This window comes from Rana temporaria, chromosome 3 (genome assembly GCF_905171775.1).
Source record: "Rana temporaria chromosome 3, aRanTem1.1, whole genome shotgun sequence".
Lineage (NCBI taxonomy): Eukaryota > Metazoa > Chordata > Amphibia > Anura > Ranidae > Rana > Rana temporaria.
Genome location: NC_053491.1, coordinates 335,538,247 through 335,559,377, shown reverse-complemented (window position 1 = coordinate 335,559,377; position 21,131 = coordinate 335,538,247). Strand labels below are relative to the sequence as shown.

At 43.9% G+C, this 21,131-nt stretch overlaps 1 protein-coding gene across 4 annotated transcripts in view; it reads right to left on the bottom strand.

Annotated features, from left to right (window-relative positions):
* LOC120932570 (cationic amino acid transporter 2-like) overlaps positions 1 to 21,131 on the bottom strand; it is a 77,400-nt gene that overhangs the window by 12,487 nt on the left and 43,782 nt on the right. For all 4 annotated transcript variants that reach the window (XM_040345053.1, XM_040345054.1, XM_040345052.1 and 1 more), the window contains 5 exons: positions 8,841 to 8,996; positions 7,617 to 7,782; positions 3,717 to 3,853; positions 2,296 to 2,518; positions 941 to 1,077 (listed from right to left, as the gene is read on the bottom strand). In XM_040345053.1, coding sequence (XP_040200987.1) covers positions 941 to 1,077; positions 2,296 to 2,518; positions 3,717 to 3,853; positions 7,617 to 7,782; positions 8,841 to 8,996 — 819 coding nt within the window. The remainder of the gene's footprint in view (positions 1 to 940; positions 1,078 to 2,295; positions 2,519 to 3,716; positions 3,854 to 7,616; positions 7,783 to 8,840; positions 8,997 to 21,131) is intronic.

The window sequence follows — 21,131 nt, the reverse complement described above, 5'->3', positions numbered from 1 at the left end:
TGTCATTTCCACAGTAAACAATGCATTTTAAATGCATTTTTTGCTGTGAAAATGACAATGGTCCCAAAAATGTGTCAAAATCGTCCGAAGTGTCCGCCATAATGTCGCAGTCACGAAAAAAATCGCTGATCGCCACCATTAGTAGTAAAAAAAATTTTTTTATAAAAATTGTCGCTCTGTTTTTGTGTATAGCGCAAAAAAAAAAACCCGCAGAGGTGATCAAATACCACCAAAAGAAAGGAAAAAAGGATGCCAATTTTGTTTGGGAGCCACGTCGCACGACCGCGCAATTGTCTGTTAAAGCGACGCAGTCCTGAATCGCAAAACCTGGCCTGGTCCTTTAGCTGCATTTTGGTCCGGGTCTTAAGTGGTTAAAGGAAACCTATTTAGAAAATAAAAAAAATAACCTTTACAACCCCTTTAAGGCAAGAATTGCAGTATTTTCATATATCTTCCCAAGTGCCCAATAAGCTGACATAATATGGAAATTTCAATGTTACTGGTAAAAATTGAGATAAGTTTACCACCTTCTATTTTCCAAGCCTCCTTATTGGTTCTTTAATGGGATGTGTAGCCTCACTAACCAATAGAGAGACTTGGAGATGGAAGGGTGTGGGACCAAGCTCTTACAGTAGAAGTTGAGATTTGCATATACCGTAGGTTTGGCCTCCTATGTCTGATTATTGTGTACTGATTATTTTGCATGGAATTTACATTGAAGGTAATCTCTGCTTATTTATTGTTTTTCTCATATTATCAGATTGCCCAGATTTGAACAAGTTGTTTTTAAAGTAACCTGTAATGAGCTATACAAGATGATCTCCAAAGCCTAGTCATAGTGAGCTATCACATACAGACTTTCTGAAATTCCACACACAAGCCTGCCTCTTGTCTCATAGGTGTCATTGTTTAGTTCTATCCACTTGCTTCGAGCATTTACCAGCTACTACTCCTGAAGCCATGGTGGCCACCACTGGACTCTGCCGACTGCTGACACGTGACAGTGGCTGAAAGAGCAAACCATCTCTGGCCATTGCAAGAAGAATCCGGGGCATAGGGAACATAGATCCCAAGAGACTGTAAGACAAAATAGCCCAGAGGGTAAACATCAGTGTGAGCTGTTAAGTGAGACATGAAGAATCCCAACTGCTCTCATAATGAATTTTGAATTATGTTTGTAATTATGTCTTTATTGAAATTGTAGATTGTTTGTATATATTAGGAAAGCTTCAGCCCATTTTCCCAGAAGAAGACTTTTACCTCATTCATTGAAACACGTTGGTTTTCCTCTGTCCTCTCGACAGTTGATCTTGGCTTCTTCCAGTTGTTTGTTTTACATGTTTGTATTTTCCTTTCTATCTTGTGTTTCAATGTTATCAATTGTTTGATATGTAATTTATTGTTTGTAATAAATTTATAAAAATCCCTTACTTCCTGAGCGTTTTTGGTTCATTAAATTCCCACTCTTTGAGGAACTTGGTTTTTACATTCTGTACTAGGGAATGGGATGTGGACCTGAACTAGCTCTTTTCCAACTAGTTGGCAATAACCTTTGTATTACCATCAATACACCTTTCTTTAAGGTCCTGTGTCACTTCATTGGGTGTATGCAAGGGTTAGATAACCACTTTGATTGAATTATTGGAGCTCAACCATAATGGAAAAGTCCAACTAACCTACTGCTTGATCAAAAAATGTTTTTATAGTATATTTACCTTTTCCTTTACACTTTATAGCATTTTTTGTACAGTTTTCAGCAAGGGAATCTTTTATACAAATGAATTGTAACACTTTCTGGAAAACACTAAGGTGTCAATCGGCCTTTAGGATTTCCCCAGACTCAAAGACAAACCAAAATCTTTAAGTGGGCAGCCTGGTGACTCCTGAAAAAAATGTAGCCTCTAAAGGGAGGAGATATGAGCTTTAGGGCCACCATGCACAAATGAATTGATAGATACGCCGCGGTAGCGTTTTTAGCGTTTTTAAGTGTTTTTGCGCATTTCTTGGCGTTTTTACAGCTCTGGCGTCGGCGCCACAGAACGCCCTGGTCCTGGGTTTTTTTTTACAGCTCAAAAATGCCTATGCCATTTGCAGCTCAAAAACGCCTATGTGGGCATGAAGCCATAGACTAACATGGACCAGCGTTTTTAAGCTGTAAAAAACGCTAAAAGCGGCTGTGAAAACGTCCATGGAAATGAAGCCTAATAAATAAACAAACTTAATATTATTCTAATTGAACTTTTGAAACTGATAAGAGAATGATGTAAACAAAGTATTGTGATTAGAACATTTTACCTTGTGGTCAAAGCACAGAGAGATCCTACAGCAACAACATATTTTGCCACACTCCACCCAACATATTCAAAAGCAGCTGGCAAAGGACTCTGGGCATCCAGGAGGTAATAGGGCATCATAAGCGTAAGAGATGCAGAGACCCCAAAATATGCCAAAAAACAAATGGACAGAGACACCACAATTCCCAAAGGTATTGCTTTCTGAGGGTTCTTAACCTCCTCTCCTGAAAGAAAGTTGGGACACAATATGAAAAGGGTCAGTTTAGGCCTCATTTACACATGCTTTGAGTTCAACACATTAAAGCACCTACCGCTTTAACATGCTTTTTTTTTTTATGTGTACTTGATGCTTCTGTAGTGTTTAGGTGGTGCTTTGGTGATGCTTCGATAATGCTTCAGTGGTGCTTTTTTAAAGCTTTAGGGCTCATTTACACTTGCTTCGAATTTAACACACATTAAAGCGCCTACAGCTTCAACATGCTTTTTTGATGTGTTTTTGATGCTTCAGTGATGCAACGGTGGATCTTCAGTGGTGCTTTGATGATGCATTTTTTAAGCTTTAATGAAGCAAATCAAACCTAAAGCTGAATAAAAGCCTCTCAAAAGCTGCTGGTACTTCAAGCAAGCTTGAAGATGCTTTGAAGTACCACTAAAGCGACATGAGGTGCAAATCTTTGAAGCAAAGCCAAAGCAAGGTGTACACAGTACTGCAAGCTATTCATTTTATTTAGTTACAGGGGCTTTGACTGGTGTTCAGAGAGCTTTAACAAAGCGCGTCCGAAGTAATGTTTTGAAGCAAGTGTAATTGAGCCCTTAATGAAGCTTGGCAGTTGCTCTGTGTGTGTGTGCGTGTATTGATATCTCATACCTGCAATACCTCCAAAACAAAGTGAATCTAAAGCCTAATTAAAGCCTCCCGAAAGCTGCAGGTGCTTTAAGTGAGCTTTGTCATAGACTTCTATGGAGGCTTTGAAGAAGCTTTGAAGCACCACTAAAGTGACTTGGTGTATAATGTTTGAAGCAAAGTTGAAGCAAAGCAAGAGCAAGGCGTAAGCTAACAATTTTATTTAGTGACAAGAGCTTTGACTGCCGTTCAGAGAGCTTTAAAAAGGCATGTTTTGAGGCAGGTGTAAACTAGCCCTTAAAGTTAAAACATGTGTATGCTAATATTTTAAGATTGTTGGGACCTTTATACTGGAGTATCACTATTTATTCTGGCCAATTACTGTTTGCAGTATAATGGTAATGAGATTATCAAGGATGAGATCAACTTTAAAGTGGTTATAAAGGCAAAAGGTTTTTTCTAAACTGCGCATTTTCTGCCGCACACCCAATTGCACGTCTAAATGAAGCCTTAAATACTACATAAAATATATAGGAAACCTTGTTATGATTGGCTGTTGGTGATGTTCTGATCCATACCTGTGGTGGCAATGCAGTCAAACCCGACAAAGGCATAAAAGCAGGTTGCAGCTCCTGCCACGGTTCCACTAAAGCCAAATGGCATGAATCCACCGACTCCAAAGATACCGGTTATATTACCACCTGTAGAATGGTTACTGTTGGTATAATGGTTAAAATGTATTTTTCAATCAAAAAGTATAGTATTATTTACAAAAGACAAGTCTGTTTTTAATTGATACACATGCATAAAGCCAAGCTTAAAGAAATATGTAATATACTGTACATAAGCCAGCACATGAAACGTAAAATCCATATACACCTGCTAAAGAGAACATATGGTGGCAAAAAATATAAAGGGTAACCCCCCCCCCGTGACAGTCCGCATTTTTCTGAAGGCATGTTGCACTGTAGCATCACAATGAGGTTAATCCTTGTTATACAGAAATAGAGCCAATTGGTATAAAGCACCCACAGTGATGCATTAAAAAAGCAAAAAAACAGTTAAAGGGAAACGCCTTATATAACCCAACAGGTTAATTTGTATCTCATTACAAATCTAGTACACCTCGTACCTCAGCAATAGTTAGGCTGGCCATACACTTCTAATCTCGGCCAGTTCAGCAGGCGCCGAGATTCGAACTGTTAATGGGCAGGCTGAATGTACCAAGTTGTTCGATCGGTCAGGTCAGGGATCGTGAGCCAGTCGGCAGACCTTTCAACCAGCTGTTGGATCAGCCTGCCGATGCCGCCCAACATTCGACCCGTGTGTACTAGGCTTTAGTGTTTAAAGATAAAAGTTTTTCTTTAACCCAAGTGCAATTTTTTTTCAAATTTGCAGTGCAGTTTTGGAGTCACAATGATAGAATAAACTATCAGGGCTGAAAAAAACTATGCCAAAACCTACATGTCTAAGCCTAGCTGTCCAGGAAATGTGGCGGCTAGAATTGTTGTGACAAACCATATAGCACTTTTATAATATTATTACCGTATTTATCGGCGTATAACATGCACAGGCATATAACACGTACCCTAACTTTAAGAGGGAAGTTTCATGGGAAAAAAAATGTCCACAGCCCCCTGCGTATAACACGCAGGCACAGTTTACCCTTTATTTTCAAGGTAAAAAGGTGAGTGTTATACGCCAATAAATACAGTGGGCCGGATTCAGATAGGAGATACGACGGCGTATCTCCTGATACGCCGTCGTATCTCTAAGGCCAGCCGGTCGTATCTATGCGACTGATTCAGAGAATCAGTTACGCATAGATATCCCTAAGATCCGACAGGTGTAACTGTGTTACATCGTCGGATCTTAGGCTGCAATTCCAGGCCGGCCGCTAGGTGGCGCTTCCGTATCTTTTACGCGTCAAATATGCAAATGAGTAGTTACGCCGATTCAGAAACGAACGACCGCCCGGCGCATTTTTTTTACGTCGCTTGCGTTCGGCTTTTTCCGGTGGAAAGTTACCCCTGCTATATGAGGGGTATGTGCGGCGTATCCTATGTTAAGTATGGCCGTCGTTCCCGCGCCAAGTTTTGAAATTTTTACGTTGTTTGCGTAAGTCGTTTGCGAATCTGGCTGGACGTAATTTACGTTAACGTCGAAACCAATGACGTTCTTGCGACATCATTTGGAGCAATGCACGCTGGGAAATTTTGCGGACTGCGCATGCGCAGTTCGGTCGGCACGGGGACACGCCTGATTATAACATTACACGCCCCCTACCCGCCGAATTTGAATTCGGCCGGGGGATTTACGCTACGCCGCTGCAACTTTACAGGCAAGTGCTTTCTGAATAAAGCACTTGCCTCAAAAACTTGCGGCAGCGTAACGTAAATCAGATAGGTTACGCGGATCTAAAGATCCGCTAACCTATCTGAATCCGGCCCAGTACTTTTATTTACACATTTCATTTTCATAGGAAAATAAAACCTGTTGCTCCAACGGCTTTAAAATGTCAGCTGGTTTGTGGTTTTAATTTTCACACCTTCCATGATGTATTGCTAGATTATTATATAATATTTATATTAAGTTAATATCTAGCGCTGGACTAAATCCAGGAAAATAATCCAAGTATTGTTCTTATTCAGGGTGTAACATGTAACATGTAGCATGTTACTGTAGTACTGGCATCCGTAGTATCAGGAGATTGTGACCGACTCTCTGTGGAGCTGGTTCACAAATCTCCGGAGTCCTGTGAATCTTCTGGTTCATTTCAGGTCCGAATTCAGACAAAAATTCGGACCGGAATCAGACCTGAAACAGTGTACAGGGACGCACCGGACCCCTGCTGTGAGCCACTCCGTACTGCAGTGTGAACCTAGCCTCAAAATGATTCAAGAGGCATAATAAAAAAATAAATAAATCTGGAATGCTGACATGCTCTGTGTTGAGGTTTTACACAGATCAGCCCTGATCCTCTTCTTCACGGGTCCCCCACTTGTTCTGGGGCACTCGTGTGTGTGCTTGCTCCTGAGCCCATTGACACAGAGCGCATTTTGGACCCACTCCCCGCTCTCTCCTCACTGGCTGTGGCTGACAGTCTCTCTGTCCAATGAGGAATAAGAGAGCTGCAGCTCTCATGCACATCACTGGATTGAGATCAGGCTCAAGTAAGTATTTAAGGGGGCAGTTGCATTGAGAATTTTTTTTTTACCTTAATGCATAGAATGCATTAGGGTAAAAAAAAAAACGTACCTTTAGAACCATTTATTTTTTATTCATTTTTGCATTCTTTTTAGTTGTGTGTTATTACTTAGTTTTCTTGGGATCACTGCAAATCCATTTAAAACAAACAGTGGCAGGCAATTAGAGACCTGATTAATAAATTCTGAGCTCAAGCACCATAGAACTATACATGATATTCTGTGAAATCAACACCTGCCCTGATCTATATGCCTATAGGGTGTGTTTGTGACACTCATTGGAACCAAAGAAGTGGCTTGGATGAGAATTCAAATGTTTTTAACATTACAGAACAAGTCCAGCTGAACGTGACTATAAACTGCTAGTAATGCCTCGTACACACGATCGGAATTTCCGATGAAAAAAAGTCAGACGGACTTTTTCCATCGGAAATTCCGACCGTGTGTATGCCCATCTGAGTTTTTCCATCGGAAATTCTGAGGAGATTACATAGAGAACATGTTCTCTTTTCCTCCGATGGAATTCTGTCGGAATTCCGATGTGAATTTGGTCGGGCAAAAGCCTGATCGTGTGTACGAGGCATTAGACATACACCGCATTGTGAGTATCTGCTTCCTGCTCCCATCCGGGCTTTATAAGACACAATTCTCACTTTGGCTGATAGGACGAGCCATAAATATACAGAATAAAACATTTACAAGCTTGTAATAGTATATATCAGGGGTCAAGTCCTGGGGAAAAAAGTGTGGGAACTCCCACCCAAAATCCACTCCCACCAAGAAAAAAATTATACGCTCATATGCATAATTACTGAACCGCATGTTTGTTTGTTTTTTTTCGATCCACTGTACCTTAGTAATCCTTTATGGATTACTTTACGGAGGTCTGCCATGAGTTATGGCGGGAACATAAAGCAACTCGCGGTAGATCTCCGCAATGTCTCTTGGGAACAATGACAAAAGCTCCCAGGAGACATTGCGGCATTGAGGAAGTGATGGAATCCCCGCACACTACCCGATGAATCCATATACAGGAAGTGGCCAGTAACATAAAGGATTACTAAGGTTAGCCTGCCCCTGACAGTGACTCGAGCTGGGCATCGCCGCTTAGTGAAGGATTGGCTCGGGCGGCTCGGCTGCTCTCGGCTGCTCTAGTCCTGCAAAGGGAACTGCGTTCCTGCTGTGAAAAAAGTGCAGGAACTCCGTTCCCACGCGTTCCCGCAGGACTTGAGCCCTGGTATATACACATAAATATCGAATTTCCAGGCATACCTCAAGCGATTGATTGCGTCATCAAGCTCATCCTGTGTGATCTCCCAGTTTCTCAGGTCACCCTTAACACACCCGCTGATAATAACAAACACCAACACTATTATGTTGATGGTTGTAAAGATTTTGTTCACTGTGGTTGACTCTTTCACACCAAAGGAAAGAAGACCTGGAATGGGAAAGAACTATTGTCTGCATGTATGAGTTGCAAAAAAGCATGTATTATAGCTATTCATTATACTGTTAATGCCATCAAGCGAACTCAGTTTACATGGAATCTGTTTGCTTTTTAAAGCATCAATCCACCTAAAAGCTACATTTACATATAAGTGGTGCCGCGTACACATGACCGTTTTTCATGACAAGAAAAATGCAATTTTTTAAATTGGTCGTGGAAAACGGCCATGTGTAGGTTCCAGAGCATTTTTCTCAACGAGAAACTTGCTCTATTTTTTCTCGACGTTTTTCACATCGTGAAAAACGGTCGTGTGTACGCTTTAACGAGAGGGAAAAAACGTGCATGCTCAGAAGCAAGTTATGAGATGGGGAAATTAGCAAAAGCAGCCCAAAGAGTGACGCCATTCGAATGGAACTTTCCCCTTTATCATTAGCTCGCTTCATAACTTGCTTCTGAGCATGCGCGGGTTTAAAAACGTCGTTTTAAACGTCGTTTTGCCAACACACTATCATTTTAAATGACACAAAAACGAAGTTTTGAAAAAATGGACAAAAATGTGAAAGTTGCATATTTTGGTTATTTTACATCTTGCAGCTTTAAATGTATTTTTCTTTTTACACAATGTAACATTTTGTAAAGCCGGCCATACATGTATAGAAATTCGGCTGGTCCAGCAAGGACCACATATCTAAAGAGTGTCTACGACACTGTATGAATTCCTCCCATATCTCTTTCTTTCTGTTCAGCTAAAGCTGCAAAATGACACCTTCAGGCAAGAGGAAATAATTTGCAAACAAATTTCCACTAATCACCATTATTGGTATAGGAATATGTCACAATAGTGGTTGTAATGATGGTCACATGATCATAAACGATGTTGATTAGTTCCCAATTATTTGTCTGAACAGAAAGAAAACTATGAATGCACACATTTGCAATGTAAAGGAGTTGGGCTTGAAAATGTTACTCTACATATTGCAGGCCCCAGGGGGTAATCCACTAAAGTAAGGTTATTTACATGTAATAACAGTTGACATATATAGAAATACCTGCAAGGAGGAGTATGAGACACACCGCAAATATATCAGGGTATTCAGCCAGCCCTGGCAGGTCCATGGGCATTATCCTCCTGAAAAAAGTTCCTACTGCCTTTCCAACCAGCTCATCGAATGTGGCACTCCATGCTCGAGCAACACTAGAAGTGCCTGTTGTGAAATACAATCAAAGGACAGGTTTACTTGCAACGACAATCCTGATGACAAGTAATAACACATAAAAAGCTCCACCTCTCCAGTGATGCCATATATTGTCTCCTCTTGTTATTGTACAGGATTTATATAGTGCCAACATTTTATGCAGCGCTTTACAATACAAAAGGGAGACAATACAGTTACAATACAAATAAAATAGAAGAGGGTTAAGAGCAGTGACGGCCCGTCCATAGGTGGCGCCTGGGTGCCGCCCCCCCTCCCCCAAGTCAGTACAAAAAAAAAATTATTTAAACATGTCCCTTTAAAAAAAAAAAAAAGGTCCTTATGTGCACTGTGTCCGGGCGTCGGGCGCCGGGCAAAGTGCAGTATCAGTAGCGCCACGTCTGTGCAATCACGAGATTGCAGACGTGGCGCTACATTGGCAGCAAAAAAATGCCTTTGTGGCGGAGCCTATCGCGCCACAGCTTCCCGCGTGATGAACTTGGACTTGTGGCCGGGCGGGTGCACGGCACCCAGTATATTTCTGTGCCTGTGCACATCAGGAAGTGACGTTGGCACTCTGCAGCCCAGAGGGACGCACCTCCGTGAGTCAGGCATGAAGGTAAGTCTGCAGAGCCGTGTTCACAGCAAAGCTAGATTCCTATGCCTAATGCTCAGCAAAGCTAGCGGCCGCCCCCCCCCCCCCCCCCGTTATTAAACTTCTTAATTGCAATTCGGACGGAAATAGCGTCCGGCACCACCCACAAATAGCGGATGAAACCCCCCCCCCCCTCTCTTCTTAACTTTTTTTTTTTTTTAATGTTCAGCAATCAGCTACAAACGGCCCCATAATCAACCCCCCCTTTAACATTTTTTTTTTATTATTACATGTTCGCCTATAACTTCCTGGGGAAGACACATGTCCAGGTGATATCAGTGTGGGGGAAATGCTAAGTGTTTGTAGGAGCTGATCAGTCATAGAATCTGATTGTAGGAGAGTATTATTATGAGAGATGTCAGTACAGGGACATGAATTGCAGTGTATTACATCCATATGTGAGATATCCCCCCCAATGCAGTTATTTCCGCAGTCTCTGATAATCTCGTGCAGTCAGTATGTCCGCAGTCTCTGGTAATCTCGTGCAGTCAGTATGTCCGCAGTCTCTGGTAATCTTGTGCAGTCATTATGTCCGCAGTCTCTGGTAATCTCGTGCAGTCAGTATATCCGCAGTCTCTGGTAATCTCGTGCAGTCATTATATCCGCAGTCTCTGGTAATCTCGTGCAGTCAGTATTTCCGCAGTCTCTGGTAATCTTGTGCAGTCATTATGTCCGCAGTCTCTGGTAATCTTGTGCAGTCAGTATATCCGCAGTCTCTGGTAATCTCGTGCAGTCATTATATCCGCAGTCTCTGGTAATCTCGTGCAGTCAGTATTTCCGCAGTCTCTGGTAATCTTGTGCAGTCAGTATGTCCGCAGTCTCTGGTAATCTCGTGCAATATGTCCGAAGTCTATGGTAATCTCATGCCCCTTCATTACTAACAGTGTAATTTTTTAGTTTGTTTGCACTGATCTGTAAGGCTGCGCTATATACCATGATCTGTGATGCTGGGGCTGTATACTCTGTCCTGTGATGCTGAGATGTATACTCCTGACACCATGGGTGGAAGCAAGTGGAATACAGGGGACAGAGTGGGTGGATTCTATAAGAGGTGTGGCTTATGAGAAGTGGGAGGGACCAAATGTGGAGGGGCGGAGTCTTGCGTCCCCCAATCCTAAAACTTCACCAGCCGCCACTGGTTAAAAGGGCCCTGCTCAGAAGAGTTACAATCTAACAGGGTGGGGCAAGTTGTTGATTTTTTATGCTCTACAGCTTTCACAAACTTACTTCATGCAAGTTGCTAGTTTGTTTAAATCATACAATAAAAAAGGTTAATGCTGCACTTAGATGGCATCCTCCACTGTGTGTGTTTTCAGGTCTGATTCAAAGATTTCTTCCATCTCTCTGCAGGAGCTGCATCTTATGAAAGGAAGCATACCAGAGAGTATCCATTACATGCCTAAAAAAGGAGGGTTCACTCAAGATTATTCATCCCAAAGTTTTTTTCCTCTGCTATAAGAAGGTTACCAACACACTACTTGTGCCACAATGACATTTCTTTTTATACCCTATCCAATACAGAAAAAGAAAGGTTTTGCCTTTTACAGACACTTTGATTCGACTGCAGATTCCTGGAGCCTCATAGCAGTATATTTATAGTGTAAGGTCTGCTGGGTATGGCTGCACCTGACTCATTATATTTGGAGTGAGGTTTGGTAATGCAGCTCCTCTACTGTTCACTGTTCTCTTTGCTGGAGAGAAAACTTTACCTGAGGTTTTGCAGAGCAAGAACATTCCTGCTGCTGCTTCATTCTTTCTATGAATCTGGGCTTTGTACACTTCTACTGCTGCTTCCAGATTATGACTTCATCATTATTCCCTCATCAGGGAAGCAACTCTGATATGAGAAAAAAAAAACTGCTTCTACCCAGATGTCTGCCTCCTTACAGATACGCAGTGTGATCAGGGCCGTCTTAATAGCATCATGGGCCCCTGGGCAAAGTAATGCTCTGGGGCCCCTACAATGATGGGGCCCCCAATTTCAGGGCAGCGTGGGCTCAAGGACCAGCTGCTTTGGGGAAAGTGCAGAGGCCCCCAAATGCAGCTGGGGCCCCTGGGCAGTGCCCAGGTGTGCCCTCTCATTAAGACAGCCCTGAGTGTGATACAAGGTAGAATAAGTCAGTAATGGGAAAAAGATCAGCTTCCGGGAACCGACAGGCAATACTAGTGACTAGTCTTTTGTCCTCCTTTGGACACAGCTTCCACAGTACATATCCTCTTGAATAAGTCCGGTAGTGTAATATTACTAACCACAACTTACAAAGCCATCCACAACTCTGCCCCGAGCTACTTTACCAATCTTGTTTCCAAACATATCCCAAACCGTTCTCTCCGCTCTTCTCAAGACCTCCTACTGTCAAGCTTTCTTGTCTCCTCCTCCCATGCTCGTCTCCAGGATTTCCCCAGAGCCTCTCCCATCCTCTGGAACTCGCTACCTGAACCTGTCCGGCTATTCCCTACTCTTCCTACCTTCAGACGATCCCTGAAAACTCATCTTTTCAGGGAAGCTTATCACATCTCCAACTAATCTTTTACCACTTCCATCAGCTCATTTCCCACAGTTACAACTTTTTGTACCACCTGCCCCACCCTATTAGATTGTAAGCTCTTCTGAGCAGGGCCCTCTTAATCCTCTTGTATTTTATTGTATTATAACTGTATTGTCTCCCTTGTATATTGTAAAGCGCTGCGTAAACTGTTGGCGCTATATAAATCCTGTATAATAATAATTGTACTCAGAGTCTCAGGTAATCGTGCTAGGGAAAGGTCTGAGGGCATAACAGGGAAAGTGACCTGAGGTGTGCCGGGGTCACGTGGTCAGTATGCTTAAAAGGGGGCATACCCAAGTAGAAGTAAAAGAGAAGAAATACCGTAGCAAGAAAAAAGGGGAAGGGTGGGTGGGACACGAGAGAATCGTCGCCCAGAAAGGAGGATAGAGGGCGGGTTTAAATACCTCCCGACTCCTCCTACAAATTCAGGCTGACCTGCAGTCAGCCTTCCACTAATATACAATAAGTGTACTGTATGCTACTCTGCTCTAGAATTGTGTTTTTAATTCCCACTGGGATACAATGAGCCTGAAATTTGTATGTTTTCCCCACAGTCTCAAACTATAAAAAAAAAAGTTAATTTGGCTTCCACCCAACAACTGTGTATTTGTGACTGTTTAAGTGACATTAAGCTGTAAGCTCCTTTATAAGCAAAGACTGATGTGAATGGCGCAGTGTTCCCTGTGAAGCTCTGAATGTTAGGACTTCAAATTATAAAGCTAATCTCATTGTCAAACAGCTACTTTCACAGCTTAAAATGGGCCTTTCATTTCACAAGTCTGCACATATAAATACCTGACATGTTATAATATACAGCAATGTTGTTTTTACAATTCTATACTTTTTTTATCATTGATAAGCCATCCCTGAGTTTTAATTAGGTTTCTCTGTCAAAGTCTTGTTTACACTGGTGGCAGCCAGGGCTGTCTTTACCGCAGGGCAAATGGGGCAGGTGCCCTGGGCCCTGTCACTGTTGGGGGCCCAAAGCAACCCCCTTTTTTTTAGGGGTTTGGAAGGCCCCCAGGGGCCTGGAGGGCCCCAGATGGCAACCCCCCCCTTTTTTATTTATTTTTAAATAAACATTTTTTTTTTTTTTAATATATTTTTATTTTATTTTTTATTAAAGGGCCAATTTTTTTTTTTTAGAGGTCTGGGGGTCCCCAGGGGCCCGTAGTTCCCCAGGGCCCCGGATGACAACCCCCCTTTTTTTATAAAAAAAATATTTTATGTATGTATAACATTTTTTTTTATATATATATATATATTATATATATTATATAATTTAAATGTTATTATTAGTATTATTATTAAAGGACCCAGAGGTCCCCAGGGCCCCGGATGGCAACCCCCCTTTTTTTTATAAAAACCTTTTTTTTTTATATTATTTTATTTCTTTTTTTCTTTTTATTTCTTTTTATATATATATATATATATATATATATATATATGGCAACCCCCCTTTTTTTTTATAAATGTTTCTTTTTTATATATATTTTTTTATTTTTTATTAAAGGGCCCAGAGGTCCCGGATGGCAACCCCCTTGTTTTTGTAATTTATTTTTATTAAAAAAAAATTATTAAAGGGCCCAGAGGTCCCCAGGGCCCCAGATGGCAACCCCCTTTTTAAAATATATTTTTTATATATATTTTTTATTTCTTTTTTTCTTTTTATTAAAGGGCCCAGAGGTCCCCAGGGCCCCGGATGGCTACACCCCTTTTTTATATATATTTTTCTTTATTTCTTTCTTTAAATTCTTTTTTTGTAAAGGGCCCCCCGCTTCTAAATTCGCGGCAGCCCCCCCCCTGCTTCTCAATTTCAAGCGGCAGCACCCCCCCATCCCGGTTCTCTGCTCCAGGGGGCCCATGCCTGAAGCTGTGTAAGTGGCCCCATAATTCCTGATGGCGGCCCTGCCGCCCGTTAAGCCCCTGTGCTGCCCACAAATCAGGCTGAAAATCATCAGCGGCATGCAGCCAGTGACAGTACTGCTTCCCTTCCCAGTGTTTTAAAATGTACAGCACCCCTGGCTTCCCTTTAGACGTGCAGTTCTCCCTTCCTGCCACTGGGTGCTGCTTGTATATAAAAGTGAATTAGAATGTGATTTTATAACATCCCCAGTTTGCTCTTCCCGAGGCTGACTTCTTCATGTCCTGCTCCTCAAGGTATGTCACTGTTTGCTAATCTATATTGTAAATAGAAGTTTTCTGTAGAGTGTGCCCAAAGTCTTTATAATATTTGATGATTCACTGCAGGTCTGGTCAGTGTTTTAAAAAGTTCCTCTATTTTACACATGGCATGGCATGGGGTCACAGCACCGTCTGTCCATTCTGCTTTGGCACCATGGGACTTCATGCCATGCCATGTGTAAAATAGAGGAACTCTTTAAATCACAGACCAGACCTGCAGTCCAGGCTGAGTAAGGCCTCAGAGCACATGGCATTACTGTCTGTATTTAACTGCTTGATGGGCTTATTTTGGGCCTGGCTGGTTCACATGTATGTGTTTTGGCAGCCCACATTTGCGCAGGCACAGCAGCCCATTCATTTGAATGGGCCGCCATGCCTGCGTTTCCTGCAAAGAAAAGCGCATGCCTCATGTAATAGGCTGCGCACACGGCACGCCTATGCCCATCAAGCACTGAAATACAGCACTGTCTGTCCATTCTGCTGTCTGCTTTGACTTATCTGCAGTTCCCGCATTGTCAAACTTGCTGCATTTTTAGATGTTTAGGTCACGCTTTTAAAAACATAGTGCGTTTGTGTGTGCAAGAACTGCAGGTAAGTAGCATGGTGCAAAAGCAGAATGGATTTCAAGGCAACTGTATTTTTAAAATGCTGAATGCACCTTTTTTCTGCAGGAAACAAAGGCATGGCAGCCATTCAAATCAATGGGCTGCTGTACCTGCACAAATGAGGACCGCCAAAACACATACATGTGAACCAGCCAGGCCCAAAATAAGCTGGAGGGGGGCCCAAAAAAAATGTTTGCCCAGGGCCCAAACCATATTAAAGACGGCCCTGGTGGCAGCCCTTGGTGTCATTGGAAAAGTGATCTATCGCAGATTGCTTTTCAGAGGGCAGTTGACAGGCTACTGGGACACCATATGTCGCCACCTCAGCACCTGTTTAAACCCTGAAAAGCCAGCACCACCATGGTTGCAAGATGGTTGCAGCACAGCCCCATTCACTTAAATGAGTCTGGTTTGATGGCAGTACTGCTCAACGAATGCAACAGAGTATACTTTATGCCACCGAAAGTGTACAGCCCCCTCGGCTCGCTGAGAGGCTGAGACTGCCATCAGTCCAGGCAGCTGGCGGGTTCAGACTTCCTAAGTCACGATGGACTGGACTGATTCCAGTGACATCCAGTACATGTAGCACACTCCTAATCTCTGCACTCTGTACGTAGCACACTTCTGAACTCTTCACCCTGTACATAGCGCACTCCTGAACTCTGCACTCTGTTTGTTGCGGACTTAGGAACTCTGCACTCTGTACATAGCACACTCCTGAACTCTGCACTCTGTTGCACGCTCCTGAACCCTGCACTCTGTACATAGCACACTCCTGAACTCCGCACTCTGTACGTAGCACACTCCTCAACTCTGCACTCTGTTTGTTGCGCACTTAGGAACTCTGCACTATGTACATAGTACACTCCCGAACTCTGCACTCTGTTGCACACTCCTGAACTCTGCACTCTGTACATAGCACAATTCTGAACTCTACATTCTGTTTGTTGCACACTCTGGAACTCTGCACTCTGTATGTTGCACACTCCTGAACTCTGCACCCTGTACATAGCACACTCCTGAACTTTGCACTCTGTATGTAGCACAATCTTGACCTCTGCACTCTGTACATAGCACACTCCTGAACTCCGCACTCTGTACATAGCACACTCCTGAACTTTGCACTGTTTGTTGCGCACTCAGGAACTCTGCACTCTGTACATAACACACTCCTTAACTCTGCACTCTGTTGCGCACTCCTGAACTCTGCACTCTGTACATAGCACACTCCGCACTCTGTACATAGCACACTCCTGAACTCTGCACTGTTTGTTGCGCACTCAGGAACTCTGCACTATGTACATAGCACACTACTGAACTATGCAATCTGTATATAATGCACTCCTGAACCCTCTGTTCAGCACCCCACTTCTATGCAGCACCCCAGATGCATTCGGCCCTTTAAGGGCAACCATACTGTTGATGTGGCTTGCAATGAAATTGAGTTTGACACCACTGCTCTAGATGATGCCTGAACAAACATGGTGCTACCTAGACAGAAAATCAGGCATTATCAATCTATTCAATCAAGAGCCGAGAACCCTGGCCAGAGAGGTAGAAGTTGTCGCCGGCGGGGGAACGAACGGGCTCAGGTGAGTAAAACGGGGGCTGCTGAGTGACAAAAGTATTTTCACCTTAATGCATAGAATGCATTAGGGTGAAAAAAACTTGAGGGTTTACAACCCCTTTAACTTCTGGTTTCTTTAAACCATCAGTAATTGGGGATTTTGAAGAATTGCTGTTTGGATACAACACTGGCAACCGAATACAGTTCGGTGCACAATAGTGTGGAGATTGTTACTCTGCACCGATACTAGCCAACAAAATACTGCAACAAATTTGTCCTCGTTAGCCGATGTGCTGTCAAAAACGCTAAATCTTCCTGTACCGGACTGTACACGGTTGCTGGTGTTGTGTCCAAATAGCAATTAGTCAAAATCTGCAATTACTGATGGTTTAAATTAGGGTTGTACCGAAGTACTCGCCGATACCAATTACCGATACTTTTTTTTTTAATCTCATGTGACAGTGGCACATGTGTCAGTATTTATTTATTTTTTACATATTTTTTTACATTTTTTTTTTTTTACAATGTTTTCTAAGGTGTGTGTGTGTGTTTGGGTGGACAGTGTCAGTGTGTTTTTTTTTTTTATTAGGGACTAGGGACACAGATTCCCCAGTCCCTTTCTCAACAGCCTCAGAAAATGAGGCTGAAAATGCGCTGAAAATGAATGGAGAGAAGACAGCGACTCCTCTCCTTTCATGAAGCATCATAATCACAGTTTACAATGTTTCAGTTATGTGAATGGACAGAGTCAGTGATCACTGACTCTGTACATTCGGAAAAGTTAGGAGCCGGGTTTACCAGCTCCTACCTCCGCTCTCCATCCTGACAGATCGAGGGGGACAGCAGCACAGAGGAAAAGAGAGGGAGACAGCAGCACAGAGGAGAAGAGAGGGGGGAAAGCAGCATGGAGAAGAGAGGGGGACACAGAGGAGAAGAGAGGGAGACAGCAGCACAGAGGAGAAGAGAGGGGGAAAGCAGCATGGAGAAGAGAGGGGGACACAGAGGAGAAGAGAGGGGGACAGCAGCATGGAGGGGGAGAAGAGAGGGGGACAGCAGCATGGAGGAGAAGAGAGGGGATCACGGAGCAGAAGAGAGGGGGACATGGAGCAGCACGGAGGGGGACACGGAGCAGCATGGAGGGGGACAGCAGCAGGGCAGCAGAACAGAGGGGGACTGGAGGAGGATGCAGGGTCAATCAGCAGTGATTGTGTGTGAGAGAGTTACAAGCACCGATCACCGCTGATTTCACTTGCGGTGGGAGAGTGCTTGTAACTCTCCCACCGCACTGATCACCCTGACTGCCCAGGTATCGGGTGAAGCTTTGGAGCATTTCCCCGAGTACTAGTACTCGGGCAAATGCTCAGTATCGGTACTGATACAGATACTAGTATTGGTATCGGGACAAAACATAACTGATGTGGTTCGAGTTTTTGACGGGTTGGAGAATTTGACAGGACACAAGCATCTGTGGGGCATCCTCAATAGAAAGGAGGAGGAGGAGCTCAAGGTCTCTAACATCCACCAGCTCTGTAATGTCGTCATGGAGGAGTGGAAGAGGATGGCAACCTGTGAAGCTCTGGTGAACTCCGTGCCCAAGAGGGTTAAGGCAGTGCTGGAAAATAATGGTGGCCACTAGGGATGAGCCGAACATACCCGGGTTCGGTTCGCATCAGAACGTTCGAACAGACCGCGGGTTCGCGCGAACATTTAGAACCCCATTGAAGTCTATGGGACTCGAACGTTCGAATTCAAAAACGATCATTTTAAAGACCAATATTCAATTTAATGTTGGTAAACGTCTTTCAGAACCCGGGTCTTGCCCCAGGGAACATGTATCAATCGAAAAAAATATTTTAAAAACGGACGTTTTTGCGGAGCAGCGATTTTAATGATGTTTAAAGTGAAAAAAAAAAATGAAAAATTCCTTCAAATATCACACCTGCTGTGTGTCTCTAGTAGTGGCACGTGTTTTGAAATGTCCCTGCACAACTTAAAATTATTATAAGAACAAAGTAATTTAATACTGGTTGCGCACGTGCTGTGTGGGAACAATATCTCGATTATTTTAGGGGTGGTGGGGGGGTGGCATTATCTTTTTGGGAAAGCAAAATTGTAGAAAAAAGGGCACCCCTTAAACATACTGTAATTGTAGCGCAACAAAGAGCCACGTGCAAAGTATTGCATCCAAAATTGTTATTAGGCGCCCCTGTTACACAGGGGCATACAAATGTGTCCGTAGGCGCAACATAACACTGCAACCCCTCCCAATATCTGTAATTGGAGCGCAACAAGGAGCCACGTGCAAAGTATTGCATCAAAAATTGTTATTAGGCGCCCCTGTTACACAGGGGCATAAAAATGTGTCCGTAGGCGCAACATAACACTGCAACCCCTCCCAATATCTGTAATTGGAGCGCAACAAAGAGCCACGTGCAAAGTATTGCATCAAAAATTGTTATTAGGCGCCCCTGTTACACAGGGGCATAAAAATGTGTCCGTAGGTTCAACATAACACTGCAACCCCTCCCAATATCTGTAATTGGCGCGCAACAAGGAGCCACGTGCAAAGTATTGCATCAAAAATTGTTATTAGGCGCCCCTGTTACACAGGGGCACACAAATTGTGCCTTAGGCCACGTGCAAAGTATTGCATCAAAAATTGTTATTAGACGCCCCTGTTACACAGGGGCACAAAAATTGTGCCTTAGGCCACATGCAAAGTATTGCATCAAAAATTGTTATTAGGTGCCCCTGTTACACAGGGGCATAAAAATGTGTCCGTAGGTGCAACATAACACTGCAACCCCTCCCAATATCTGTAATTGGAGCGCAACAAGGAGCCACGTGCAAAGTATTGCATCAAAAATTGTTATTAGGCGCCCCTGTTACACAGGGGCACAAAAATTGTGCCTTAGGCCACGTGCAAAGTATTGCATCAAAAATTGTTATTAGGCGCCCCTGTTAAACAGGGGCAGAAAAATTAGGCCTTAGGCACTGGTGGCGGAGCACAGAAAAACAACATTTCTTACTAGCTAACAGCATGAAAAGTGAGGAGGAGAAGGATATTCCATCAGCAGCACAACAGGACAGTCACTCAGCATCAGCAGTCTCAAAGGGATCTGATATTTCAACACAAAATTCTTATTCAGTAACATCAGCATCAGGTGCTTGGTAGCCGGTGTTGATCCAAGCCTGAATCATTTTGATGAAGGTCAGTCGATCAACAGAGTCGGTGGAGAGGCGTACCCTGTGATCGGTCACAAAGCCTCCAGCAGCACTGAATGTACGTTCTGAAAGAACACTGGATGCAGGGCAAGCCAGTAGCTCAATTGCGTACTGTGCAAGCTCTGGCCAGTGATCCATCCTCAAGACCCAGTAAGCCAGAGGATTTTTCGTGGGGAAGGTGTCCAAGTCGGATCTTGCCGCTAGGTATTCCCGGACCATGTAAACCAGACGCTGGCGATGGTTGCTGGAACCGGTTAGACCTTGGGGCTGCGGACTAAAAAATTGTCTGAACGCATCGGTCAGACGGCCACCTTCTCCACCGCTCCTTCTCTGACTCACCGAAGCCTCAGCAAGACGTTGTCCAGGGCCAGGTTTTGGTAATCCCCCCGGTTCTGGGAACGCATTGCACAGACCCTTCTGCAAGGCCTCCCGCAGTAGTTTCATCTTCTGCTCCCTCTGCGATGGCAACATAAGATCCGTTACCTTACTCTTGTAACGTGGATCAAGGAGAGTTGCCAGCCAGTAATGATCCCTCTCCTTGATAGCACGTACACGAGGATCCTTACGCAGGCTTTGCAGAATCAGGGAGGCCATGCAGCGTAGGTTTGCAGAGGCATTCGGGGCACAGTCCTCTGGGTCACTGAGGACGACAGGATCCTCAGCCACCTCATCCCAGCCACGTAAAAGTCCACGTGTTCCTTGGGACTGTAAATGATCCTTTGAAGACTGCTGCTGTTGATGCTGAGTGCTAGGCTCCACCTCCATGCTGCTGATACAATCCTCCTCCTCCTCCTCTTCCTCATCCTCCTCCTCCTCTTCCTGTGTTCCAGGTGGGCAAGCAGGAACAGTGTCTGGATAAAGGGGGCCTTGAGAGGTAAGGAAGTCCTCCTCTTCCTCCCTCTGTTCTGCCTCAAGGGCCCTGTCCATTATTCCACGTAGGGTGTGCTCCAACATGTGAATAAGCGGGACAGTCTCACTGATGCATGCACTGTCACTGCTCACCATCCTCGTGGCCTCCTCAAATGGTGACAGGACAGTGCATGCATCCCTGATCAAGGCCCACTGGCGTGGTGAAAAAAACCCAAGCTCCCCTGAGCCAGTTCTGCTGCCATATTGGCACAGGTACTCATTGATGGCCCTCTGCTGCGTGTGCAGCCGCTGCAGCATGGCCAACGTAGAGTTCCATCTGGTGGGCATGTCACAGATTAGGCGGTTCTTGGGCAGGTTGTATTCCCTCTGGAGGTCTGTCAGCCGAGCAGTGGCATTATATGACCTCCGGAAATGCACACAGACTTTCCTGGCCTGCCTCAGGACATCCTGTAAGCCAGGGTACCTGCCCAAGAACCGCTGCACCACCAAATT